Source organism: Cheilinus undulatus, linkage group 15, assembly GCF_018320785.1.
Source record: "Cheilinus undulatus linkage group 15, ASM1832078v1, whole genome shotgun sequence".
NCBI classification, from domain to species: Eukaryota; Metazoa; Chordata; class Actinopteri; order Labriformes; family Labridae; genus Cheilinus; species Cheilinus undulatus.
In genome coordinates this window covers 1350808-1372344 of record NC_054879.1, presented here as the reverse complement: position 1 = coordinate 1372344, position 21537 = coordinate 1350808, and the positions used below count along the sequence as shown (strand labels likewise).

General features: G+C 39.5%; 1 protein-coding gene across 1 annotated transcript in view; it reads right to left on the bottom strand.

Annotated features, from left to right (window-relative positions):
- itgav (integrin, alpha V) overlaps positions 1 to 7100 on the bottom strand; it is a 95421-nt gene extending 88321 nt beyond the window's left edge. The window contains exon 1 of the mRNA XM_041807313.1: positions 6581 to 7100. Coding sequence (XP_041663247.1) covers positions 6581 to 6750 — 170 coding nt within the window. The 5' untranslated portion in view covers positions 6751 to 7100. The remainder of the gene's footprint in view (positions 1 to 6580) is intronic.
- Positions 7101 to 21537: the final 14437 nt, after the last annotated feature.

Sequence of the window (21537 nt, the reverse complement as noted above, 5' to 3'; positions counted from 1 at the left end):
TGGTCCTCCATGGGACAGGCGTACATGAAGCTGCACTATGAACTGGTATATTGGTAGCTTCAGTGTCATAGCCAGGGGATGGCTGACTGGCTCAAATCCCAAAGGTTTCCTCAAAAGCCTTGAATCTTCTGTTATCTGCTTGGAGTCATGATAGTTTAGTGCAAAAGAAAAAACACAATAATGGATCACACTATATGGAAATGGCATTCTTGTAGCTAAGCTCACCAGATTTAACTATTCTAGAACTTGACACTATTATTAAGAAGCAGAAAGGAAATTATTGATTTTCAACATGATAGTTTAACAACGATGAGGAACAATCAGATCTGAAAGATGATGTTGGCTCTAATGTAGGGGTCATCAATTACATTTACACAAGAGCCAGCTTTATCTTAACAGATGCTGTGGGGGCCAGGCAATGAAATACTGCAATGAAAGCAAGATTTTGGTCTGATTAACATATTCTTGTAAAAATATTGTTATGTCCATCCAAACTAATGGAACTTTAACCTTTTGAGGTCATTCACCTATGCTGCAGTCAGCCATAAGGGGATGATTTTAGCTTCATATTTTGGGGCCTTCATGAAGTCTATCACTGAGTTTGACATCATGAGGGCTAGGAAGAAAGTAGCTAAAATATCATTCTATGTCATGATTGGCCAAAACACATGCACTCTCAAAGTGCCCTATCAGGAAAACTAATGGAAAAAAACAGTTTTAATCAAGATAAGACCATGCCAACCTCAAACTTGGGTGCTTCTTGTTTGAAGTTGTTGGGTTGAAGGTTGTTTTATTTTAAATGTAAGGAAAAAAGTAAAACTATGGCATGGTAAGACACAGATGGATGAGTGGTTAGGGTGTGCCCCATGTGTGCTGGCGAATTTGATTCAAGTACAACCTGCAGCTCTGTTCCTGCATGTCTCTCCCCCATTCTCTCACTTCGATGTCTGACTCTATCCACTGACCGTCTCTATCAATGTGAGCATAAAAATCCCAAAGATGAAAGAGGATTGGATGATTTTTCTCTTAATAACTGGTTTGATTTGTTGTCATTTCAAATCTTTCTAAGTGTTTTAACTGATATTTACAGCTGATATAGGCCTGTATTTACAGCAGATATAGACTGATATTTACAGCTGAAACAGGTCTGTATTTACAGCATATATAGACCTGTATTTACAGCATATATAGACCTGTATTTACAGCAAATATGGGCCTGAATTTGAAGCAGATATAGACCTGTATTTACAGCTCATATAGGCTGATATTTACAGCTGAATTAGGCTGATATTTACGGCTGATATAGACTGATATTTACAGCTGATATAGACTGATATTTACAGCTGATATAGACTGATATTTACAGCTGATATAGGCCTGTATTTACAGCAGATATAGACTGATATTTACAGCTGATATAGGCCTGTATTTACAGCAGATATAGACTGATATTTACAGCTGATATAGGCCTGTATTTACAGCAGATATAGACTGATATTTACAGCTGATATGGGCCTGTATTTACAGCTGATATAGACTGTATTTACAGCTAATATAGACTGATATTTACAGCTGATATAGACTGATATTTACAGCTGATATAGACTGATATTTACAGCTGATATAGACTGATATTTACAGCTGAAACAGGTCTGTATTTACAGCATATATAGACCTGTATTTACAGCATATATAGACCTGTATTTACAGCAAATATAGGCCTGAATTTAAAGCAGATATAGACCTGTATTTACAGCTCATATAGGCTGATATTTACAGCTGAATAAGGCTGATATTTACGGCTGATATAGACTGATATTTACAGCTGAATTAGGCTGATATTTACAGCTGATATAGACTGATATTTACAGCTGATATAGACTGATATTTACAGCTGAATTAGACTGATATTTACAGCTGACATAGACTGACATTTACAGCTGACATAGACTGATATTTACAGCTGATGTAGACTGATATTGACAGCTGAATTTGGCTTAAATTTACAGCTGAATTGGGCTGATATTTACAGCTGATATAGACTGATATTTACAGCTGAATTCGGCTTAAATCTACAGCTGAATTGGGCTGATATCTAAAGCTGATATAGACTGATATTTACAGCTGAATTAGGCTGATATCTAAAGCTGATATAGGCTGATATTTACAGCTGAATTAGGCTGATATCTAAAGCTGCTATAGATTGATATTTACAGCTGAATTGGGCTGATATCTAAAGCTGCTATAGATTGATATTTACAGCTGAATTGGGCTGATATCTAAAGCTGCTATAGATTGATATTAACAGCTGAATTAGGCTGATATTTATAGCTGATATAGATTGATATCTACGGCTGAATTAGACTGATATTTACAGCTGAATTGGGCTGATATTTACAGCTGATATAGACTGATATTTACAGCTGATATAGACTGATATTTACAGCTGAATTAGACTGATATTTACAGCTGAATTGGGCTGATATTTACAGCTGAATTGGGCTGATATTTACAGCTGAATTGGACTGATATTTACAGCTGAATTAGACTGATATTTACAGCTGAATTGGGCTGATATTTACAGCTGAATTGGGCTGATATTTACAGCTGATATAGACTGATATTTACAGCTGATATAGACTGATATTTACAGCTGAATTAGACTGATATTTACAGCTGAATTGGGCTGATATTTACAGCTGAATTGGGCTGATATTTACAGCTGAATTGGGCTGATATTTACAGCTGAATTAGGCTGATATCTAAAGCTGATATAGACTGATATTTACATCTGAATTAGACTGATATTTACATCTGAATTAGACTGATATTTACATCTGAATTAGACTGATATTTACAGCTGAATTAGGCTGATATCTAAAGCTGATATAGACTGATATTTACAGCTGATATAGACTGATATTTACAGCTGAATTAGACTAATATTTACAGCTGAATTAGGCTGATATCTAAAGCTGATATAGACTGATATTTACAGCTGAATTAGACTGATATTTACAGCTGAATTAGGCTGATATCTAAAGCTGATATAGATTGATATTTACAGCTGAATTAGGCTGATATCTAAAGCTGATATAGACTGATATTTACAGCTGAATTAGGCTGATATCTAAAGCTGATATAGATTGATATTTACAGCTGAATTAGGCTGATATCTAAAGCTGATATAGACTGATATTTACAGCTGAATTGGGCTGATATCTAAAGCTGATATAGACTGATATTTACAGCTGAATTGGGCTGATATCTAAAGCTGATATAGACTGATATTTACAGCTGAATTAGGCTGATATCTAAAGCTGATATAGACTGATATTTACAGCTGAATTAGACTGATATTTACAGCTGAATTAGGCTGATATCTAAAGCTGATATAGACTGATATTTACAGCTGAATTAGGCTGATATCTAAAGCTGATATAGACTGATATTTACAGCTGAATTAGGCTGATATCTAAAGCTGATATAGATTGATATTTACAGCTGAATTGGGCTGATATCTAAAGCTGATATAGACTGATATTTACAGCTGAATTGGGCTGATATCTAAAGCTGCTATAGATTGATATTTACAGCTGAATTGGGCTGATATCTAAAGCTGCTATAGATTGATATTTACAGCTGAATTGGGCTGATATCTAAAGCTGATATAGACTGATATTTACAGCTGAATTAGGCTGATATCTAAAGCTGATATAGGCTGATATTTACAGCTGAATTAGGCTTAAATTTACAGCTGAATTAGGCTGATATCTAAAGCTGATATAGACTGATATTTACAGCTGAATTAGGCTGATATCTAAAGCTGATATAGACTGATATTTACAGCTGAATTGGGCTGATATCTAAAGCTGATATAGACTGATATTTACAGCTGAATTAGGCTGATATCTAAAGCTGATATAGACTGATATTTACAGCTGAATTAGGCTGATATCTAAAGCTGATATAGGCTGATATTTACAGCTGAATTAGGCTGATATCTAAAGCTGATATAGACTGATATTTACAGCTGAATTGGGCTGATATCTAAAGCTGATATAGACTGATATTTACAGCTGAATTGGGCTGATATCTAAAGCTGATATAGACTGATATTTACAGCTGAATTAGACTGATATTTACATCTGAATTAGAGTGATATTTACATCTGAATTAGACTGATATTTACAGCTGAATTAGGCTGATATTTACATCTGAATTAGACTGATATTTACAGCTGAATTAGACTGATATTTACAGCTGAATTAGGCTGATATCTAAAGCTGATATAGATTGATATTTACAGCTGAATTAGGCTGATATCTAAAGCTGATATAGACTGATATTTACAGCTGAATTAGGCTGATATCTAAAGCTGATATAGATTGATATTTACAGCTGAATTAGGCTGATATCTAAAGCTGATATAGACTGATATTTAAAGCTGAATTGGGCTGATATCTAAAGCTGATATAGACTGATATTTACATCTGAATTAGACTGATATTTACATCTGAATTAGACTGATATTTACATCTGAATTAGACTGATATTTACAGCTGAATTAGGCTGATATCTAAAGCTGATATAGACTGATATTTACAGCTGAATTAGACTGATATTTACAGCTGAATTAGACTAATATTTACAGCTGAATTAGGCTGATATCTAAAGCTGATATAGACTGATATTTACAGCTGAATTGGGCTGATATCTAAAGCTGCTATAGATTGATATTTACAGCTGAATTGGGCTGATATCTAAAGCTGCTATAGATTGATATTTACAGCTGAATTGGGCTGATATCTAAAGCTGCTATAGATTGATATTTACAGCTGAATTGGGCTGATATCTAAAGCTGATATAGACTGATATTTACAGCTGAATTAGGCTGATATCTAAAGCTGATATAGACTGATATTTACAGCTGAATTAGGCTGATATCTAAAGCTGATATAGATTGATATTTACAGCTGAATTGGGCTGATATCTAAAGCTGATATAGACTGATATTTACATCTGAATTGGGCTGATATTTACAGCTGAATTCGGCTTAAATTTACAGCTGAATTAGGCTGATATCTAAAGCTGATATAGACTGATATTTACAGCTGAATTAGGCTGATATCTAAAGCTGATATAGGCTGATATTTACAGCTGAATTAGGCTGATATCTAAAGCTGATATAGACTGATATTTACAGCTGAATTGGGCTGATATCTAAAGCTGATATAGACTGATATTTACAGCTGAATTGGGCTGATATCTAAAGCTGATATAGACTGATATTTACATCTGAATTAGACTGATATTTACATCTGAATTAGACTGATATTTACAGCTGAATTAGGCTGATATCTAAAGCTGATATAGACTGATATTTACATCTGAATTAGACTGATATTTACATCTGAATTAGACTGATATTTACATCTGAATTAGACTGATATTTACAGCTGAATTAGGCTGATATCTAAAGCTGATATAGACTGATATTTACAGCTGAATTAGGCTGATATCTAAAGCTGATATAGATTGATATTTACAGCTGAATTAGGCTGATATCTAAAGCTGATATAGACTGATATTTAAAGCTGAATTGGGCTGATATCTAAAGCTGATATAGACTGATATTTACATCTGAATTGGGCTGATATTTACAGCTGAATTCGGCTTAAATTTACAGCTGAATTGGGCTGATATCTAAAGCTGATATAGACTGATATTTACAGCTGAATTGGGCTGATATCTAAAGCTGCTATAGATTGATATTTACAGCTGAATTGGGCTGATATCTAAAGCTGCTATAGATTGATATTTACAGCTGAATTGGGCTGATATCTAAAGCTGCTATAGATTGATATTTACAGCTGAATTGGGCTGATATCTAAAGCTGCTATAGATTGATATTTACAGCTGAATTGGGCTGATATCTAAAGCTGCTATAGATTGATATTTACAGCTGAATTGGGCTGATATCTAAAGCTGATATAGACTGATATTTACAGCTGAATTGGGCTGATATCTAAAGCTGATATAGACTGATATTTACAGCTGAATTGGGCTGATATCTAAAGCTGATATAGACTGATATTTACAGCTGAGTAAGGCTGATATTTACAGCAGATATAGGCTTGTTTTTGTACAACTTGGGCAATGAGACAGAGTTAATAGGGAAATCTGCCCAGTACTGGGTGTGTTAGACTCCTATTTCATTGTTGTGGTATGAAACGGGCTTCAGTGTGGTTTGATTTAAACTCGCCTTTAAAGTTCAGGTTTTGTAATGACCAAGTGTTGTTTTACTACTAAATATCCAGATAAATATCGTGTGTCGACATTCACCTATTCATACCGTGATATATGCCATTTCTTGCCACTAAGCTAAAATCTACATCTTGAGAATAAGTGTTGTGTCTACACTGAGATTTATAAACTGTGGGTTTACATTGTGTATGGCCTGACTGAATATTGTTTTTGTCAATAAAAACGTCCAGTTTTATATCGTTTATCTCCATTCAGCTGGTCCTCTTACCCAGCCCTAACTCCGTGTCCATCTTCCTCGTCGTGTTTGACTTACTTTAAGTTGTTTGAGGTCTGAAAGAAGTCCACGGAGAAGCCGAAGTAGCTCCTCTCCGGTCCAGAGAACACAGACGGGTTTTCCACATCCAGGTTGAAGGAGCTGCAGCGGTAGAACAGCGAACACAGCAGGGCGAGTAGACCGAGAGCAGCGCGTCCTCCTCCGGCCATGGCTGCTGGAAACCCCCGGGGAGAGTGAGGATGGACACACCGATGGATGTTAGTTAGCTAGTAGGTAAATATCCGCCCACAGTGATGGCAAATCTCAGCCTTCTTTACATGAGCTCTCCACCAGAAACCACGGAGAACTAGTCGACATGAAGAGGTCAGTTAACCGAATATCCGCTTTGTTCCTCGGCCGGTGGACGCGTAGAAGCGGCTAACAGAGGCCAGGTTCCGGTCGGCGGTGTTCAGCGGTCCGTTAGCCTGTTTTAGCCGATAAAAGAGAGAGAAACATGCGAGGGAGCCCAGCGAGAGGCCGTGAATGTGTGAGTGTGTACATCTAAGTGTGTCATCTCAGGCTGGTCCCAGCAAGCCGAGTTAAAGCTAGCGAAACATTAGCTACACGGCATCCGGTTAGCCTCCTTCACAATAAAAGCCTTTTAAAGTGGTAGAAACCCGAAATACATTTTACCATGGTATTCTATGATTGGTGCGACAGTACAAGTACCAGCAGGGCTGGTAAGTAACGACTCACATTGACTCATATTACTGTAATTAAGTGGCTTTTTATTGTACTTGATTTTGAGTACATTTTATAATCAGAACTTCTAATTCTTCTGAGGTATATTTTGGGTAGCATTATCAAAAGACTGTAATTTCTAATTGTGACTAAACTAAAAATTTCTGTATTTAGCAGCAGTTAATCACATGATTTTTGATAATATTTTAAACTCCACTGTAATATATTCAAAACTGTCTTTGTGTCATTTTGTATTTTACTGCTGTCTTTACCTCCTTAGACCTGAGCTTTTGTTTGGAATAAAGTTTTTAACACTTCTGTGGGATCAGTAGGACCTGATGACTTGAAAAGCTCAGCCTCATCTTTGAACAGGAAGAAGTTTAGACCAGAAATGCTGTCAGCAAATCTCCTCGAGGTCCTGTTTCTGCAGAAAAAACATCACAAAAGGAAAAATGGCAGTCACTGGGAGAGGTCTGATAGATCCGATCCCCCAGAATGTTTTCAGTTAAGTAGATGCCATTTCCTAACCTGACACGTCAGATGGATGTGTGTCACACATCCATCTAGGAAAGCTTCAATAGGAAACGTTTGAGAAAAGCCAGAAGATCTGAAAAAAACTCAGAGTGTGATTGGATTAACGTTCGATCACATCTCTACGGGCCAATCAGAACTATCGAGCTGTGCAATAACGTGAAACATGGCGACTACAGACATGTCAGTACTCCACTTTTGTGGTTTTTGAAAAGAAAACAACTCACTGCTGTCCTTTGTTCTTCTTTTAAAGAAGAAATGTCGTCATGTTCTGGTAAATCTGGCGCTTTAGCAGCATCCACGCTAATCTCTTCCTCCATAACTGCACCAGCTCTTGCTGCTGCTTGTTTACGTCACAACTCTGCTGCCCCTGAAAGTACCGCCCCTCGTAGCTGATTGGTCCTGTCACTTTCTGACCGGGCCCAAACGGTGCAGACGGGAGCTTTACAAGATGGATTTGCCAGTGAAAAACAAGGAAATGGGCGTATCCATCTGCTTTGGAGGTTAGCCATTTCCTGTATTCGAGTGCATTTTAACACCATATTAGCACCAGATAATCCAAACTGGTTCTGTGAGGTATCGTTCTGGCTCAGTATAGATCAAAAAAGGGCCCAACATAAAAGTCATTGCAACAGTAGTGTTTTGCCAATCAGGAGGGCACATTATCACGCATTCTGGGTCCCAAGAGGGTACTTTAACGTGTATTTTTCAACAATTGGGCCGCGTGCCCCCCACCCCCCACACACCACTGCTCTTGAATCAGGATAGCTGTGTGGATCAGGACTGTGAGTTTTCTGCGGTTATAAAAACATACAACAACATTCTTTAAAGATGGCACATAAAATGGCTACTAAAGAATTTTAGACCAATCTTTTCTGATTTCTGTGGCTTTCAGTTTGAATAAAAGGATTGATTTTAGTCTAATTCTTTTAAACGGTTTGAGCTTGAGACCAATAAAAATTAGATTATTTCTATTTTACAAGGATTTTAAAGAATCATGTAAGAACTAAACATTTCACATTTGCTCATCACAAAGTAAGGTTTTATTGTGAAGGTTGATTGCATTTCCTGTGTTTTTGCACATGAGCAGTAACTTGACGGAGCAGATTCCCGACGTACAACAGGAAGTTCATCCAGCCGCACTGATTAAAGGGAACACGCATTTCAACAACATTTCTACATGTCTTCTGTTTATTATGATGTTTACTGCTGTACTAATGTTTAAAAACGTTACAGGGAAGAACAACAAGATGAGAGTTACTTTAAAGATAAATCTTATTATTTTAAATCCCACAACTTTAGATTTTAACTGCTGAATAAAAGCGGATCAGCTCTTCTGGCACTGTTACCTCTAGATGTGTTTACATGGGAAATGTTTCACAGACTGATTCAAATCATTCCGATTCATGTTAGCAATAACATGGATGCTAAATAAAGCAGGGTTGTCAAACTCAAGGCCTGGGGGCCAAATCCGGCCTGTGGAACAGTTAAATTTGGCCCACAAGATGATCTCATATTTCTGTTCTAACTGGCCCATCAGTCTGAGATCTGCAGACTTCCTCAAGTATAAAACTTGAACTTATCCTGATGGTTCAAAAAGTATTTGTTACGCCTTAAAATCTGAAAAAGTAAGGAGTCAAAATATTTAGATGAGAAGTCAGGAATGTGGAAACAGAAGTTTATTTGTGTTTTAATTTCACATTTTAAATTTTGCATCTCACAATTAGGACTCAGAAGTTAGGATTTTGACTTTTAATTTCATACTTTGAGCATTTCGACTCATAATTTTGACTTCTCATATAATATTTTAAACTTTAAGATTCATTATTCTAAATTTAAGTCACATCTTCACCCTTTTAACCAGTTATATCCATTATATTTAGACTTTTAATTTCATGATAACCAATATTTTTTCATAGTTTCACCTTTTAAACCCATGATTTTGACGATTTTTTATCTCAATTTCATGTTTTGACCTTTTTGAGCTAAGACATTTACTTTTCTCAGATTGTCAGTCCTAATTTAACTTTTTAAATTATTTATCAAGTTTTTTTTTTCATATTTTACGTACTTGTGAAATGAGCTTGAGAGTTTATGGTTAAAAAGCTGACCCTGTTAGGCCCTCAGGTTAGTCCTGAAACTAGACTCTGGCCCCTGCTGTGATTGAGTTTGACGCCCCTAAAATAAAGTCATCTGATCATGCGGGGCCTTAGGTGGGGAGGTGGCTTACAGGGCTCGAGCCCCAAATATCTCTCAAAAGTCTAAAATCGTCAGAGGAAAAACAACTAGTTCCTGTTCTTCCTCTAATAAAGACCAGGAGTCAGACTGCAGCTGGGCCCTGAATTACTGTCAGGGTTGTGGTCTGCTTGAACAAATAAGTGGTTCTCAAACTGGGGTCCAGGGACCCCTGGGGGTCTGCGAAATAATTCCAAATAAATGATTAAAGTAATGCCATGTCATTATGAAAAGTCAGCCATAGAGGTCCTGTGTCAGGACGTGGCAAGTCATAACTCTAAAGCAGAGTGGATTACAGCCAACAAAGTTACAAGTCACTGTTACTAGTCACAAGTCAAAGGCATCGCCGTACAGTTTAGTCCGAGCCAAGGTCATGTGGAGGCCTGCAGGGTAAAACCATGGTCGAGAGAAATCCCAGGACAATTCCTGTGTTTTTCCGTGTTTGTAGCTCTGCATTTACAGTCGTTGATGCTGATGCTCTCTCTGCCTGTACAACAGTCTGACACCCTAACGTTGACTAACAGCTCCCACAGAGAACGGCCCAGTCTGTGTGTTTCTGTGTACAGCAGCCTCTCAGAAGTAGATCCAGAGAGTAAGCTGAGGGGTTTTCGTCTTATTTGGCCATGAGCGGCTCTGAATCAGTGTTACAATGAAGTGTGCGCTCAAGAATGTGTGGCAGAGCTCCCAAGAGATCCACAGGAGGGGGGAGGTTGACTGTGTGTGAGCTGTATTACTCACAGGGTGAGGCAGGGATATGTAGATGCTGGAAGGCCTCAAGACATACGTGTAAGCCTCTCTTTAACGCCAAGATTAAGACGAGAGTTTAAAGTGAGTTAGAAGGAGAAAAAACACCGGGGTGGGTTGTTTGTGTGTGAGGGATGTTGGAATGGACATTGTGTAAGGCAGCTATGAACCGTTCAAGCTCAGGCACATGACGGCTCTGTTTTCAGGCTTTGTGAAACTCTTCTCTCTGTGTTCATGCAGCTGTGTGTGTACCAGAGTATTTAAGGTTTCTATCATATTCAAAGGGGGGTCAGTTCTGGACCTTTCTGGTTCCATTGTCCAGAACTGACACACAGTTCAGTAGTGGAGAGGAAGAGAGAGAAACTGTGTTTAAGCCCAAGTTTTCCATCCATTCTTCTTCCTGCACTTATCCGGGACCGGGTCACGGTGGCAGCAGGCAGAGCAAGTCAACCCAGACATATTTCTCCCCAGCAACAATTTCCAGGTCCTTCTGGGGGCTCCGAAGGCGTTCCCAGACCAGTGAGGATATATAATCCCCTGGGTCTACCCAAAGGTCTCCTTCCTGCTGGATGTGCCCGGAAGACCTCCAAAGGGGGGCGCCCAGGAGGATCCTGATCAGATGCCTGAATCCCCTCAACAGCAGCAGCTCTACTCCTGGTCCCCTCTGGATGTCTGAACTCCTCACCCTATCTGTGAGGCTGAGCCCAGACACCCCCCAAAGAAAACTCATTTCAGCCGCTCGGATCCGTGATCTCATTCTTTTGGACATTCAGTCAGGGCCTTAGTCTCTGTGAGGCAACTGTCTCGATCACTGGAGAGAACTTCAGCACAGCGGTGCTCAGCTCGGGGCTTGTGAGTATCCGCACACCCACCCAGCGCCTCTCAACCTGAGCAACCCAGAGTCCACCCAACCAGAGTCTAGTCCCTCTCTGGGTTGAAGACCCGCCTCCTGTCCCACATGTCACCCCTCACTCTCTCATCCCTGTTTCCGACTCATCTGCTGTTCTCCTCTCTTGAATGAAAGGCATAAAAAGGCCCAAAACAATATCTTAAAAAAACAACCTTTATCTAGTTGGAAGCGCTACACATCCACACCAGCTCCTTCTCCACCTGAGAGCCCGTCAACACCACCAATCAGTGTGCCACTCGGTATGCACTGCACCCAACCCCCACGCTCAGTGCTGCTCTTTCTGTTTACCACGAAGATCACTGCCATGAGAAGGAAACCATTTAGCATGCATTTTAAAATTATTCCCAATTTACAAGCAGTCAGATGGAACAGAATTCTGAGATGTTACTCAGTTATTCAGACAGTTTGCATGGATCCCTCCTATGCACACTATTTTTCTCCTGTTTGCACAGGTTTAGCACACGCAATCACTGCAGTCATTTAGTGGATTTGGCCCTGAGTCTGTGTAACAAAATGACACTCTCAATCTTCTTAGAGGTCACAGGTAAGTGCAACAGTGTAAAAAAAAAGTTGACATGTAATTATTGTTAAATTCCTGTTATACTGGGACTGCAACCATTTTTTTTTTTACCATTTTGTATTTTATTTTGAAAATCCACAGCGGAAGTTTGCCTTGCGCTAAATACAGTGCACTTAGCTTTCTCTCAGTAGAAAACAACGTTATGTTGTGGGTAAGTTGCTTCTCTGTTCGCTTAGACATAAATTCTGCTTTAAATGTAAAATTCTGAGGATATAAAGCATAAAATCCATCAGTATTCTTGTTTACATGAATATCTAACAGAATGCTGGGAGAAACAGTAACTTTACTGCTTTGTTAGCCACTTTTGATTCAGTTTGTAAGAGCTAGTACTGTTAGCTAGCCACGCTGGCTCTAAAGAGTGAACGTGAGCGACACTCTTTAACTGGAACTTTCAGAAAAAAATAAAATTTAAAATGTGAAGGTGTTGCAACATGTTACAGATGCTGTGTTGGCGACTGTGGAGCTTCCAACATGTTTCTCCTGTATTCAGTTCAGTCCTTTATGTTCAATCTCCACTAAAAAAGTGCTCTGAGAACGCATTATATGGCCTCCGTATTTATGGGGTCGGAGGTTGGCCGTGAACATTTTTGAGACTTAAAAGTGGGCCCTGAGTTGAAAAGGTTGGGAACCACTGCTCTACTGACAAAGCCTGCCAGTCTGTAAACGTAAATGTTGCACACATCGCTCTCTTCTAGCTCCTGTGTGAACAAAGAGCTCTGCTGACTTTTACCTTTTATGTGGTCATTGGTAGAAAGTTTGAGTCCAGAACTGAACTTAATCCTCTCTTGTCCTTCTGTCCAACAAAAGAACAGACGCAGTATCTAGCAGAACGTATAGTGCTTAACAGATTTATTAGACCACCACCCAAAGTCAGGTTTCTGCCACAGCTGCCCTAAATTAACAGCATTGGTAATTATCAAAATCATTTTTGATGTTTCTGCAATGGTTAATACACCAATATGTAGAAGCTCTTTAACCCAGATGATAGTTCTCTTTGGTTGCTTAAGGGGCCATCACGTGTCTGTAATAACGTAGCAGTCTGATATGAGGCAGGCGGACAGACAGCGAGGATGGAGAGAGATGAGGAGAGGACCGTAATAGTCAGGAGTTAAACAATGCAGCATCAAACTGCATGGACTGTTACAGACTTTTGTGGGACTGGAATGATGAGGATGAGCCTGCATTTCAGCGCACACACATAGATGCATAGATCTTTTCCATTTTGCCCACATGAACTGTCAAGGAGGTTACTTCATCTGTTAAATACAGTTGCAAGAAAAAGATTGTGAACCCTTTGGGATTTCTTGGATTTCTGCATAAACTGGTCATCAAATGTGTTCTGATCTTCATCTTAGTCACAACAATAGACAAACACAGTCTGCTTAAACTAATACTGCACAAAAATGATATGTTTTCATGTTTTATTGGACAAAACATGTAAACATTCACAGTGCAAGGTGGAAAAGTACGTGAACCTTTGGATTTAATAACTGGTTGACCCTCCTTTGGCAGCAATAACCTCAACCAAACGTTTCCTGTAGTTGCAGATCAGACCTGCACAACGGTCAGGAGGAATTTTGGATCAGTCCTCTTTACAAAACTGTTTCACTTCAGCAATATTCTTGGGATGTCTGGTGTGAATCGCTCTCTTAAGGTCATGCCACAATATCTCAATCAGGTTGAGGTCAGGACTCTGACTGGGCCACTCCAGAAGGCGTATTTTCTTCTGTTGAAGCCATTCTGTTGTTGATTTACTTCTTTGCTTTGGGTCGTTGTCCTGTTGCATCACCCGTCCTCTGTTGAGCTTCAGTTGGTGGACAGATGGTCTTAAGTTTTCCTGTAAAATGTGTTGATTAACTTGGGAATTCATTTTCCTGTCAATGACAGCAATCCGTCCAGGCCCTGAGGCAGCAAAGCAGCCCCACACCATGATGGCCCCTCCACCATATTTCACAGATGGGATGAGGTTTTGATGTTGGTGTGCTGTGCCTTTTTTTCTCCACACATAGCATTGTGTGTTCCTTTCAAACAACTCAATTTTGGTTTCATCTGTCCACAGAATATTTTGCCAGTAGTGCTGTGGAACATCCAGGTGCTCTTTTGCACACTTCAAACATGCAGCAGTGTTTTTTTTGGACAGCAGTGGCTTCCTCCGTGGTGTCCTCCCATGAACTCCATTCTTGTTTAATGTTTTACTTACTGTAGATTTGTCAGCACAAACATTAGCATGTGCCAGAGACTTCTGTAAGTCTTTAGCTGACACTCTAGGATTCTTCTGAACCTCATTGAGCATTCTGTGCTGTGTTCTTGCAGCCATCTTTACAGGACGACCACGGCTAGGGGGAATGGCAACAGTGCTGAACTTTCTCCATTTGTAGACAGTCTGTCTTACCGTGGACACATGAACATCAAGGCTTTAGAGATACTTTTGTAACACTTTCCAGCTTCATGCAAGTCAACAATTCTTGATCGTAGGTCTTCTGAGAGCTCTTTTGTGCCAGGCATGGTTCACATCAGGCAATGCTTCTTGAGAACAGCAAATTCAAAACTGGTGTGTGTGTTTTTATGGGGCAGGGCAGCTTTAACCAACACATCCAATCTCATCACATTGATTGGACTCCAGGTTGGCTGACTCCTGGCTCCAGTTAGCTCTTGGAGAAGTCATTAGCCTAGGGGTTCACATACTTTTTCCACCCTGCACTGTGAATGTTTACATGTTTTGTTCAATAAAAACATGAAAACATATCATTTTTGTGCAGTATTAGTTTAAGCAGACTGTGTTTGTCTATTGTTGTGACTAAGATGAAGATCAGAACACATTTGATGACCAGTTTATGCAGAAATCCAAGAAATCCCAAAGGGTTCACATACTTTTTCTTGCAACTGTATCTTGTAGTCAGTGGGCTCTCTCACTGACCTTGACACAAAAGATTAGTGAAAGTGCATTAGTCTATGTGCTGACAGAGCTGAGAGGCTGCTGCAGGTGTCTCAGTACGCCACAGAGGGATGCAGAGTGAACGGCCTTTACATAATCAGTCTGTTTCATGTTTTTCTACTCATTTCTGCACACTGACGCTGAAATTGACGTTTTTTTGTTGTTCCATTTATTCAGAACAGGTCAGATTTTATGCAAAATTTCGTATCAGTCCATGTCATTTAAATGGGTGATTAATGATTCAAACAGTTCCCGCTGCTTCCAACTTGCTTGCTCACCACCGCCCGACCCTCCTCTCTCTCTCTCTCTCTCTCTCTCTCTCTCTCTCACACACACACACTGAAACCTCACTTTAAACATTAAAGTTTGCTCATTTATTCTGTGGATATCAACCGTGGAAATATAACAGAGATGGGTGATTGATGATTCAGATCAGTACCTGCTGTTTTATTCTCTCTTGTTCACGCACCCCCATCCACCCACTCCCCATCTCTCCCCCTCTCTTGCACTAAAACCTCACATTAAATACCGTAGTTTGCCCGTGTATTATGTGGATATCAACCATGGAAATATAACAGATAACGGCATATGTTTGTAGCCTACTCACAGGTCATAACAGAGACTGAATTAAAAAACTGTTCTCCATCTCTCCAACTTGTCTCAGTGCTATGACACATAAGCCTGTGCTGTAGGAAGCTCTCTGTCAGGATGGCTTCAGCGGGACTTTAAAGAAGTGACAGAGACACAGGCTTGCAGTACAAAACTATTTGCCACATTCTACAAATTTTCGCAGTGAAGGCAAATACAAATGCACCTGACTCAGTGTGCAAGATCCGAGTGCATGACATATTTTTTGGATCATGCATCCTGTGGAGCAGACACAAATGCGCACGGCTCCACGGTGCAGCCTTTTAGCTACTTGTTATTAGCTAGGGTCGTCAAACTACAACATCTTGACATTAAAAATATCCTTAGAACTGTAGGTGATATCTTAAATGGTGCAGTTCATAGTTGCTTACAGGGATTGCTGTTCCACCGTCACTGCGTAAAAATGACATCTTTCTCTCAATGTCATTAAAATGCAGAACCTTAAAGAATGTTTTTTAAATATAAGTTGGGAAAGGGTGCTTCATTAATTAAACACTACTAATCAATTCATATTGAAATATATGACATTACAGATATTAATGACGGATTGTAAAAATGGTATGACAGAGTTTAACGACCCTTTCCATCAAAATGACAGACAACAAAAAAGTCCAGTGCACCCTCTGGGTAACAGGTTTACTTTTAACCATTTAACTGTAATGTGACCTTCTTACTAAGTTACTATCACTCTGTGTTTGAGAGAACAGAAGGATTTCTTCATATACATTATTAACACCTGTTAGGATGTGATTATACACATGAATGTGTCTTAAGATGTTGGAAATATCTGACTGTTATACTGGTTATGATCATTTTATATCATGGTTATCCAAATAACGGCTCCTGGGCCAACTGTGGCCCTTCTTCAATACATTTAAGGTTATTTCTATTTAACCCTTATGCCCTGTTCAGGGAAATCTGTGTATTTTGGAGTGCATTATATGAAATAACTTTTGGTGTGATTGAGACTTTGCCACAAAAATTAGGTCAGGAGTGTGTTTTTGCATGAATTTTGATATTTTTGAGTTTCATCCATATCCACTGTATTTTGACTGTGTAGTCAAAAAAAAAATAAGTTCGGTTTGTTCCCTACAAAGTTTGTACCAGAGACTTCCATTATTAACACATTTTTTGACCTCCCATGTAAAACAAAGTGAAAAAAAATATTTTCCCTGTAATTTCCCATTGTCTGTGAGTAGATTACACACTGACACACACCTGGATTTTTTTTTTTTTTAATTTAAACCACTCTGACTGAAAGATCTTATCACTAACCACACATCAAAACCATTTTAGTTGTAAAAAAGTTTTTTTTTAACTGGTCTGCAGCCATGCCAATTACTTATTTGGCCACTGGAAGTCAGTTTTTTTTATTTGGTTGGGTGGGGTGATGTGAAAATGGGGCAATTTTATGATTGACTTAATTTTTACAAAACTTCAAGTAGTTTGCTACAGAGAAATGGGAAATTACAGGGAACATATTTTTTCCACTTTGTTTTACATGGGAGGTCAAAAAATGTGTTAATAATGGAAGTCTCTGGTACAAACTTTGTAGGGAACAAACCGAACATAACTTTTTTGACTACACAGTCAAAATACAGTGGATATGGGTGAAACTCAAAAATATCAAAATTCATGCAAAAACACACTCCTGACTAATTTTTGTGGCAAAGTCTCAATCACACCAAAAGTTATTTCATATAATGCACTCCAAAATACACAGATTTCCCTGAACAGGGCATAAGGGTTAACTGAACAAATTATACCACCATACGATCACTGTCTCAGTAGATAACAATCTTATGCTGTGGTCTAAGTGGGAACAGACGTCTGAGCGACTTGCTGTTAATTCTTCACGACTGTGGTTGTGTGCTGTCCCATGTATTCCAGAATAAACCACACCAAGAGCTTCCTTCATCCTGTCTCCTGTCCACTATATCACAGCAGCAGCAGAGCAAGATGGAAATGTCACACAAGGCTAACAGGTGAGTAAATCCTCTGTATCATGATGGTGGGCTGGAGCTGAGGACACCAGCTGGTAGACCTGGGTGTAATGTTCTAAAGCTAAAAGGAGATCGACCGTGTTCTCCAGCTGGGCTACTGCTCTGTTTCGGTCAGGCTGGTGTGTTTCTTCAGTGTTCAGGAGCAGGGGTTAGTGTAAAAAGTCACAGTTACACAGTGTCTAAGTGACACACAATGGTGTCACATCTTGTTTAAAGAATTATCGACGAAAAGTGCATAAAGACAAGAGACAGTGGTGTGTGATGGGTCTACAGATGTGGAACTCTTCTCAGTGAGCTGAAGGAAAGGCTTCATTTAACAGACAAGCTCTAAAAGAGTTTCCCTACAGCAGAAACAGAGGCGTGTCCTCCTCTTCTTATAGACCGGCATGATGTGGTCTGATAAATATTAACATGTCCCTCACCATTTCTAAAACGCTTCTCATACCCTGACCTCTTGAATTTCAGTCCTTTCAATTAAATTAGCTCCATTCCAGTTTAATGTACTAAATATTGTGTGGTGTGTGATGGGTCTACAGATGTGGAACTCTGCTCAGTGAGTGGAAGGAAGGCTTCTTCTAACAGACAAGCTCTGAAAGAGTTTCCCTACAGCAGAAACAGAGGCGTGTCCTCATCCTGCAGGAGTCCAGGGCACCACTGAGATGTAAATAAAGGGGGTCTGATTTCAAACATCCAAACTCAGCTATGACGGATTTCTAGACTTAACCTTGCAAAGCAGATGGACACGCCCATTTCCTTGTTTGTCACTGGTGAATCCATCTTGTTAAACACCCATCTGAAACGTTTGGGCCCTATTAGAAAGTGACAGGACCAATCAGCCACGAGGGGCAGTACTTTCAGAGTCGTGACGTAAACCTGGAGGAAGATATTAGCGTGGATGCTGCTAAAGCGCCAGTTTGATCAGAACTTGACGACATTTCTTCTTTAAAAGAAGAACAAAGAACATCAGTGAGTTGTTTTCTTTTCAAAAACGACAGAAGTCGAGTACTGACATGTCTATAATCACCATGTTTCACGTTATTCCTTAGTAGCTGCGCACGCGCAGCTCGATAACTGCTGCGTCACGTGTTTGTTGCTCTTATTGGCCCGTAGAGATGTGACAGACATAACATTCATCCAATCACACAGAGTTTTTTTTCAAAGCCTCTGCCTTTTCTCAAACATTTCCTATTGAAGCTTTCCCAGATGGATGTGTGAAACTAATCCATCTGGCGTGTCAGGTTATTCTAGACTCAGATTTAGTCTAATGGATGTGGCTCCTCTTCTCAGCTGAGAGGAGGATCAGGAGAGAAGGGCAGAACTTTCCTCCAAGCAGGAAGGGCCAACCAAACCTGGGGGAGGGGCTAACTCCCCACATGACATCATGAGGGGAAAATCTGAGAACGGCTTTAAACAACATTTCTGGGCTGAAATAATTTTTTATAGGTTTTAATTCATTTTCTAATTTTCTGAGATACTGAGTTTTGTGTTTTCATTAGCTGTAAGCCAAAAATCATCAAAATTAAGAGAAATAAACACGAAATATATCAGTCTATGTGGAATAACTATAGAATATATGAGTTTACCTTTTTGAATTGAATTACTGAAATCAGTTTTTTGATGATATTCTTATTCACTGAGGTGCACCTGTAGTCGACACAGAGGCCCAATCCCAACGTCCACACTCACACACTCACTGACTTTGAGGCGTGAGGGCTTAGGGCTGTCCCACTGTCAAATTGTAAAGTGCGTGAGGGATCTTTCGCTGACTTTTTGAGCCCTTCGCGCACCCTTTCTGTGAATGGGCATCTCTGCAGACTTAGTGTGACGGAATTACCCATAGTTCATTGCATTGTGACATATGACAGGGAATCTCGGGGGATGCCCGCCAGTAAGTCCTATAAAAGTGAAGTGGAAAGAGCGAAAATGTTAACAAAAAACATGTAAGGTGCAAAAAGGGGTGGACACTGCAAAAAATACGTATTTTTTTCCTGTAAGTATATTAAATAAAACAGCCTTCATCCTCTGAGAAAACAGGTCTATAGGTAAGGTACGCTTGTTTTAATGTCTGTTTAAGGCTCTCCAAGATGCTGTCAACAAAAACACAAAGGACAGTCCCAATCCTGTTTCTACCACTGGAGCCCTTGCAGCCTCATGCACTCAGTCACTTTCCAGGTGCCGTCAGTGATCCATGAGGGTTCAGGACTCAGGGTTTAGGGAGGAGAATGAGATTCAGCCAGACACACTGCCAGTGAGATGTGTCTTCATTTCAAAGCTGTGCTGCCACCTAGTGGTCAGACAGGATACTACAGCCCAGACAGACACACTGCAGTGAAACTTTGAGAACCTGCTGTGGCCTTAAACACTTTTCCTTTCTTTATTGTTTCAGTTTCCTTTTCACATCCTGTTAGTTTTATATTTATAATAAAGTCATCTTCTCCTTCTTTTACATAAAATACATGTTTTCATAAGTCAAAATAAACACCTTCTCGTATTTGTGGTCTATCCTCACCTTTGTTTCTCTTACACAAGCTGCTTCATCTAATCATCACTTAAACAAACATAAAACTTTATCATACTGAAGTTTGGTGAAGTACATTTAAAGAGAAAAATAAAGACATGCATCAGGATAAACCGTGGGACAGAAGTGATCTGCCTCAGCTTTCAGCTGGTCATTTTGTTTGATGAGCAAATCACATTAATGGTAGAAAATACTTCAACCTTAGTTTTTAAATCTGTTTGCTAAAGTTTGAAAAACAGTCACTGACCACATTATTAGGTACACCGACAATAAATGCATTTAGGCTTGTAGACATGGTGAAGTATGTTCTGAAGGTCAAATTACGCCTCAGAATGGAGAAAAAAGACCTTTTTATGAATCAGACCATGGGTTGGTGGTGATGTGGAAGATTTGATCTCATTTATTCTGAATTCTGACCATTCAAATCTGGCAGGGAGAATTGATTCTCATCAGACCAGGCACGGTTCTTCCAGCCTTCTGTTGTCCCGTTTTGTGAGTCAGTGTGAACTGTCGTCTCAGTCTGGTATTTTTAAAGGCCCTTTATCAGACTGGGTGTGTGTTCTCTGCATGACATTTGCAGTGCTTCAGCTCTGGCCTCTGTCGTAACAATGGTCATATCAGACAACCCTCTCTGTGTCCATCAGTTTGACCTCAATAAATCTCCCTATAAGAGGCCCGCTTCATCGTAGAACTGAGAAGGGAAAACGTTCTGAATAAAAGCATTCTGTAGAGACAAGCAGAGGTGGATTTAACCATCAGGCAGAGGTTAAACATCATTAACTCAAGGTCTACTTGTATTTTTTTTACTCTTCTTTAATAATCCTGCCATTGTTACTGAAAGAAGAAGCAGACCTTCTGGCTGTGAGGCAGCAGTGTTAACCACAGAGCCAAGGTACAGCCCAGTGTATGTAAAAAGTCACTGAAATCACTGTTCCTCCCCGTTCTGATGCTCGGTGTGACCACCAGCACATCCACTTCACTGCGTCTGCATGCCTCAGTGCACTGGGTGCTGCATTGTGACTGACTAATTCAATATGAATAATCAAACAGGTATACCTAATGAAGTGATCAATGAGTGAACGTTCATAAACACACAGACCATGGAAACATCTGAGTATACCTGACAAGGCCTTTAAACGTACAGCTTGCTCAGTATAGGGCTGTTTCCTCAT